The sequence below is a fragment of the Syngnathus scovelli genome, chromosome 14 (assembly GCF_024217435.2).
Source record: "Syngnathus scovelli strain Florida chromosome 14, RoL_Ssco_1.2, whole genome shotgun sequence".
Classification (NCBI taxonomy): Eukaryota; Metazoa; Chordata; class Actinopteri; order Syngnathiformes; family Syngnathidae; genus Syngnathus; species Syngnathus scovelli.
The window spans coordinates 9,862,877-9,869,912 of record NC_090860.1 but is presented as its reverse complement, the minus strand read 5'-3'; the positions used below and the strand labels follow the sequence as shown (position 1 = coordinate 9,869,912).

At 38.3% G+C, this 7,036-nt stretch overlaps 1 protein-coding gene across 2 annotated transcripts; it reads right to left on the bottom strand.

The window, feature by feature from the left end:
• Nucleotides 1-3,950: 3,950 nt before the first annotated feature.
• Nucleotides 3,951-6,062, bottom strand: colec11 (collectin sub-family member 11). 2 transcript variants are annotated; one of them, XM_049740071.1, is made up of 6 exons: nucleotides 5,754-6,062; nucleotides 5,620-5,691; nucleotides 5,078-5,149; nucleotides 4,781-4,834; nucleotides 4,609-4,704; nucleotides 3,951-4,439 (listed from the first exon to the last, which is right to left on the bottom strand). In XM_049740071.1, exons 1-6 carry the CDS (start codon nucleotides 5,884-5,886, stop codon nucleotides 4,030-4,032), a joined length of 837 nt encoding a protein of 278 aa, XP_049596028.1. In that variant the 5' UTR covers nucleotides 5,887-6,062; the 3' UTR covers nucleotides 3,951-4,029. The 2 variants fall into 2 exon arrangements, with proteins under 2 accessions (XP_049596028.1, XP_049596029.1); XM_049740072.1 differs by having other exon boundaries at nucleotides 3,951-4,421.
• Between the last annotated feature and the right edge of the window lie 974 nt (nucleotides 6,063-7,036).

Genomic DNA, 7,036 nt, shown 5'->3' with positions numbered 1-7,036 from the left:
CCACATCTACTGTATGATATCCCGTGGGAGCATTGTGCATCAAGAGGCCCCAAGCATTAGGGAGAAAATGCAACACTGGAGATACTGGAGGGGTGGACTGAGTAGCAAGTAATCGCTCGTCCTTTCTAGCGTCACAGGAGAGGAGTCAACGAGCGGACACTGTGATATGATAGCCTAGAGGCCTGGAGCTGGTGTGTGTGGGTTGTCCAGACCGAGTGGGCCCAGCAGCCTCCAGCTAGCTTGCAAGCTGCGGTATCAGCACGAGCCACTCCTTGGCCTGGTGCTCCTTGGGGAGCAAATGCAATGGCAGCAGTGGGAGATGAAGTTTTCTGCAGGGCGCTACTCGTAATAGCATTGTTAAGTTAATGCTTTACCAGCTGTTGTTATACATATTCAGAAACGATTATTTTTATACATCTCGTAAGATTGTCCAACTGAATCCGATTCAATCACTCGATCATGTTTTTGATTTGCAGAATTTTAATTTGCTCATATGTTGCATTCACTTGCTGCACGGCAATAGTAAATAAAACATGTTGCCCGATTATGAAGAAATATTTGGCAAGCCACTCTTAATTCTTACAAATTATGATGCGCAATCATTCAACTTCCGCAGTAACTCGTTTTAATCAGCAAAGAGTCGCCGTTTCGCTAATGCCGCTCAGCACTTATCGCTGTTTATCAGGACCACATCATGAACTTCGCTCCTATTTCTAATTAACCTTAATGCTCAGTGACTGAATGGCAGTCCAATTCTCCACCAGACTGAAAGATGAGACTCATTTTTAACTTAAAACACACAGTGAAGTTTTTCCAGTGAGTTATGCATCTGCATTGTACGGCAATCCGTTAGATTAAGGATAAGAAATGAAGCCAAAGAGCTTTATCAAAAGATATACTTAATTTGTGCATTACAGGAAAGAACTAAGTCAGCATTGTACACTCAGCGGGAACATTGTGTGCTGGATGATGTCATCATTGCACCGAGCAGTCCCGTAACGGCTCTGCTGCAGATGTCCAATTGAGCAGCTCACATGCAGTCCCCCTCACACACGCTGCAGGCAAGGTTAAATTTTACACATCCTATGTGGGTACATTTTAAAGCATCTTTTTATAGGCATTTCCAAGCAGACTGCTTTTGCTTTGCGAGGTCAAACTGAAATTAATGATGAAGATGACCCCGTTAACGGACGATATAACAGGTGACAGATCAAAACGAGGAGGGCCGTGATCTTTTTTAGCCACCTCTGAGGGTCTTGTTAAGTGGTCACATCATGTTTACAGATATTCATAAGGGATCATTGAGGGGATTCACATGTGGCACCATCACGTCTGCTGGATGAGTTATGCTCAGGCTCGGGTTGGTGGTGGCTAACCGCAGCTATATCGTTGTCTTTGTCTTCACCTAGTGGTATTACAAGAAAGAGCAAGACTTTTATTTCTATTTGCACAAAACTAGGTAACCCTCTTTGAAATACTGTACTTAATTGCAGAATATTTTATGATATATAACATTGAGTGGTGAACTAGGCCCTCAATTATATATTGTTTCTATTTTATGTTTTGATTAATTGTATTTATTATTTCTCGGTATGACAGAAAATGATGATTGATCTAAGTCAGGGGAGTCAAACTCATTTTTATCACAGTGATACCAAAAAATGTTTAATTGTCTTGTATCAATGCATATACACAACAAATAGATGGATTACTAGTTTTGAAATCAGAGCTAATATTTTCTTCAATTATTGTTCAAATTATTCTAAAAAAGTGTAAAAACATTCTTTCAAAATCTCAACATTATTTATTGCACAGGCAAATCAAAAATGATGGTACAGATTTTAGCAAGAATCATGGGAGTTGACATGATTCGATCTCGCGGGCCATAGAGAATGATATGGTGGGCTGGATCTGGCCCCCAGGCCTTGGGTTTGACACCTATGGTCCAAGTGAAGACACTTGTATTAAGTGAAGACACCTATGTTAATTAAGTGGGCGTGTTTAATAAACAGCCCTCCTGCACGCAGTTGTAGTAGTTGCAGTGAATGGTGAGTTAACAGAGCTGATTTCTTTCTTTCTTTAATTTATTTTATTTTATTTTATTTTAAGTACCTGCTGGCTACTCTGCCAACAGTAGTTGTATATTTCTGTGTATTGGCTTGATAAAGGCATGTTTGTATGGGTTTAACCAAAATAATGAACTCAAGCAAAGCAGCCAAAATATTTTCATAATATGCATGAACTGTATTGCAAATCTGTGATTATAAAAGGTGTCAATTGATGCATGCCTCAATTTTCTCTGTTTGAGAAATTGGCATGTACCTCAGCATGGTCATCTTTCACGGTTACAAGTTAGAACCATCACACGTCAAGCGACACCCAGATCTGCTGAGTGTGCATGTTCTCGTCGCCATACAAACCTCATATGGATTCCAAATTGTCCACTGTGTACTTAATCATAATATGAATGCAATATTTAGTTTTTCACACTGAGGAGTTGTGCTATGGGTGAAATTGATCTGTGCACGAGTCCCGCCGCATTTGATCAAGTGGGCCAACGTGACTCTCGTGGGATTACCCATCAAAGTGGAACCTAACCGTAACTCAGTGCCTCCCGCAGACAGTGATGGATTGCAATTGCACTCGCCCATATGTACCACATGTGGGGAAATGTTAATCGAAATACTGGGTAGACACACTAGACACGCTTGTCACGTATCACACAAGCAAAAACGTCACGTCACGAGAAGCCAAATTATGCCTAAGTCGAGTTTGACACCCAATTCTCATGTGATAACATTCCCAACAACAAATATAACAAAATTGTCTGTTATGTCTTCTTCTTGGCATTTTTATTGTGGCGAATGATTTGGAATGTAAATCAAAACACAACTTTATGCTCTTCTTGTCCAGAAACAACGTGAACTTTAAAAGTAGTCATTGCTACTTTACCTTACGATCATGGCTCTTTTTTTTTTTGTCACAATTTATACGTTTTTAAACAGTACATATACTTATTATAAAAGTAACAGGAGATTGTACAAACAATGGCTTTTAATTAGTTTGTGTCAAACAGTTCTTGGTCAATTAAATGCATAATTCATCTTAGCATTAATTATTCATTTCTTAAGGGAGTGAAGCTGTGCTTTATTAGGACTGGATCATGCATATTCAAATTCATTTTTTTCTTAGAGGGGTCAGTAGGATACCTCAGCAGGGACATCCACGCTAAAAAAAACAGCAGCAGCGGAGATGCAAAGTAGTATGAATTATTATTAATGAGACAACTAAACAAAATATCTTTTAAAACAGGAAATTTCACACACACCAAAGCGTGTGACCTCTTGTTTTTGTCACTCTGCAATTAATACACAGTCAAATTGTTAGTATATTTAAATTCTTCATGTTGTTATTATTATTCAAAACCAAAAAGAATAAGGAAAAATAAATACTTCTTAAGCTTAAAAAGGTAAATGATATTTAGAAAACTTGGTACAATATTTTTCAATATGACTTTAATGATCACAGAGTGAATATATGTTTGTATGTTATGTAAAGGAGCAAACAATCTCATTTTATGTTTCAATATTAACAGCTAATCTTTTCTGATTTTGTCACAACATTTTGCCTTTAAATAAGAAGCAGATAATTTATTTTTACACTTGTATGAGCATGCATTTTCTGTACAGTATGTCAAGTTTTTATTATGGGGCAATTATTTCCTATGGGTAAAGAAGTATTATTAACAATGTCCTTGTGTTAACAAAATAGTTAACGACTTTATGAACCATGTTCCTCCCTTTAAGATGATAAAGGCTTTATAATGGTTTGACATTGGAATGGGTTATTTTTATTTCCTCATTTTTTTATAGGTAAAAATATCAACCATGTGTTAACCAACTACTAAATAATGAATTTATAATATCGTTCAAAGGTTTATCCGCATGAAGTGGTACCAAAAAAAAAGTTATATTTTTTGCATCATTTTAACAATGCAAGTCTTATCGTCCATTTTTTTCTAAAGGCAACTCAGATAACATCCTTGTCAAATTCACAAATAAAAAACATCGTCGGGTGGCACGCAACATCCGTCCACTCTCCAGAAGCCACCATCTCAACGCAATCCTCATCGTCATAAGCATTATTGGGTTCACCTTTTCTCCATTTACTGAAGGTGGACATGGGAGAGCGGTCCACGTAGGTGAACACTCCTTCCACGTCCAGGTCGTGAACGCCAATGTAGACTCTGCTTAGACCCGCTTCAGTGATGTAGCCCGCCAAGGCCGTGTTGGCGTTCTCATCCTTGGGCATGGCGAGATGCCCTCCCCTCATCTGGCAATAGCGTTCAGCATCCGAGTAACGTTTCTCCTCCTTCACCAGCAGATACACCTTACTGTCTGTCTCTTTTATGCCAGCGACAGCTGCGGGGGAGGGCAGTGCTGAAAAATGAGCACTTGTATTTCTATAAATTTCACATTTGACATGGCCTACATTTGTTGACTAGTGAAGTAATAAAGAAACCTTTTAGGATCAACGGTAAATACGGTGCACATACACAAAAGCACTTATACACACAAAAGTCGAGGTCAGGAAAACACAAAATCTTACCATTTTTGATGAACTTCAAGTCTGAAGATAGCTGAGCCACAACGATGTCCATTTCGCCAATCATCTTTCTTATTGGTGAGCATTCACATGGGATGCCTAATGAGCCCAATTATCATATATTATCAACATTTGGTTTTAAAATCCCAACCCTGTGGCAATTACTATTTGATACCTGGCTCTCCATCTGGGCCTTTCGGTCCTGGATCCCCCATGTCTCCCTTTATGCCTGTAAAAATATGTCAACATTATTAATTGTCTAAAGCAGTCCTTCTAAAATAATGGTGCAGGCATGGTACAATGCCAAGGGGGGGATACATGTGACCCCAGGGAATATTTTTTTTTTATGGAGGCCGCACAAGAATAAAGTGCAATTCCACATCTGCTACAGTAGCTGACAGTGGTGCTGTCATTGTCAAAGTACACACAGTGGGCTCAAGTAGAAATAGACTGTGAAGCATGAATTACTGACCTTTTACTCCACTAGGTCCCACTTTTCCGTAATGTCCCATAATACCTTTCTGTCCTTTAAGCCCGGGTTGACCTGAAATTGAGGGGTCATAGAAAAAAGTATTAGTTCATGACAAACATTTGCCCGATACACACTTCTATAGAACTAACTCATTCGGATCCCGAGTGGGCTCAAGCCTATCTCAGTACTCGGAGAAAACCTACACAGGCAAGATGTCCTAACCACTACAATATATCACATCTCTTTTTTTTTTTAGCTCTCATTCACCCCCAATGTCGATTTATACCTGGAATGGAAACAAACAAATTTTGTACGTCTGTAATGAGCTTGAGCATGGTCCACTTCTCATTAAAGCCTTCAGTAAACATGTCTACTGCTTTGGATTGTGTGGGTCATTTCTCATCCAAATGTAAACACTTGACCAGCTCTGATTAGCTTGACACACAACACATCAACAACCCGAGCAATGTGATCTTTAGCCTATTTTTGTGTGTTTGCACAAAATGACTAAGTATATATTTCCTAGAATGGCAAAATTATACCAATTTGTCCCGGTGGGCCCACTCTTCCTGGTCTCCCAGGGGCTCCCTTTGGTCCTTTCTCTCCCGGTTCTCCTGTTGAGAAAAACAACATAATAAGAAGCAAACTAAAATGTGTCGAGCCTTTTACATTTTACCTTTGAGGCCAGGGACGAGGATTTGAATAGTGCACGTCTCCTCTGGTAGCTGTTGTCCTTCTGATGTTTGTAACACCAATAAAGTCACTATATACATGGCAAGGAATGATTGTACGTGCTTCTGTCCTTTCATAATTGTACATGGACGATGTAGTTGGCTGTTAAGGTGGGAAGTATTAATTATTCAAACAAAAATGATTACATTTTTAATAGATGGAAAATAAGCTATAATGATGCACTTTAAGTCATAGAGATTGTGTACAATAAAATCTGTCTTCAAGAACATACATTATAATAATACAATGGAACATAACTATATGAATACCAGATTGTGCTGGTGTAGCTACTTTTGTGACCAGTGAACCCCAATTGTAGATCTCATCATTTTAAGATATTTTAAAAATATGCTAGAATATATCAAATATTAAAATTCTCACTACTACCATATATTATAATTGTTGAGAATTATAAAATGGCTCACCTCTAGATGTATTGTTTTCCAGTCCAAAGTAGAGCTTACAAGCAGCTTGGCAGCGTATTGGTCAGCTTAAAAAGATGTGAAGAAGTTCCTAACACTAGCGTAAAGGAATGTTGGGGTTTGGACATTCATAAACACAGATAACGTTGGGCTCTGCAGATAATTGGCTGGGAAAGTTGCCGAGTGATTGACAAGAAGAGTGTTGGGTGGGAGGTGACTATATGGTCACTGAACCTCAAAACTTAGTCAGTCCAAAAAAGTGGATTTCTCAGAATATCAAGGATTCAATAGTACTTTTAGCGATGTAACTCCCTCAGGGTCATGAGTCTGTCCACCTGATGGAGGTATTGTCCAAGTAAACATAAGTGGGTCCTGAAAAATTAAATATTGTCTTGAATTTTTCACATTATATGCTATTTAAGTAACAGTCATGTAAATTCTAATATTGCAATTTATGATTGTTTGACTTGATAAAAACATATATCAAATATAAAAAAATACCAATGTAGGAAAAAAATACATTTGAATTTGTGTGAATATTAATACTGTATTTGGAAATGCTGTTACAATACTTTTGTTCTTAAGATGTTTTACAACATTCAAAGTGGAATTTAAAACTGAAAATGGTCAAGCTAGTGCCTCCATGCTGTTGTCCAGTCACAGTAATGAGATACGGGCCAAACCTGGTGTATCACGTATCCGAATTAGATCCACAAACCCAGCGGTGGCTTTCAAAAGGTGGATTGAGTGTCTCCTTCAAAAATCCTCCTAAAGGTTTTAGGTGACATACCATTAAAGTATTTAT

Excerpts from the sequence above, each read along its gene's own strand:
- colec11 (XM_049740071.1), bottom strand. The coding sequence starts at position 5,886 with ATGAAAGGACAGAAGCACGTACAATCATTCCTTGCCATGTATATAGTG. Across the intron at positions 5,150-5,619 it reads GGGCCCACCGGGACAAATTG|GTCAACCCGGGCTTAAAGGA; the intron begins GTATAATTTTGC and ends CCTCAATTTCAG. Across the intron at positions 4,835-5,077 it reads GGGACCTAGTGGAGTAAAAG|GCATAAAGGGAGACATGGGG; the intron begins GTCAGTAATTCA and ends ATATTTTTACAG.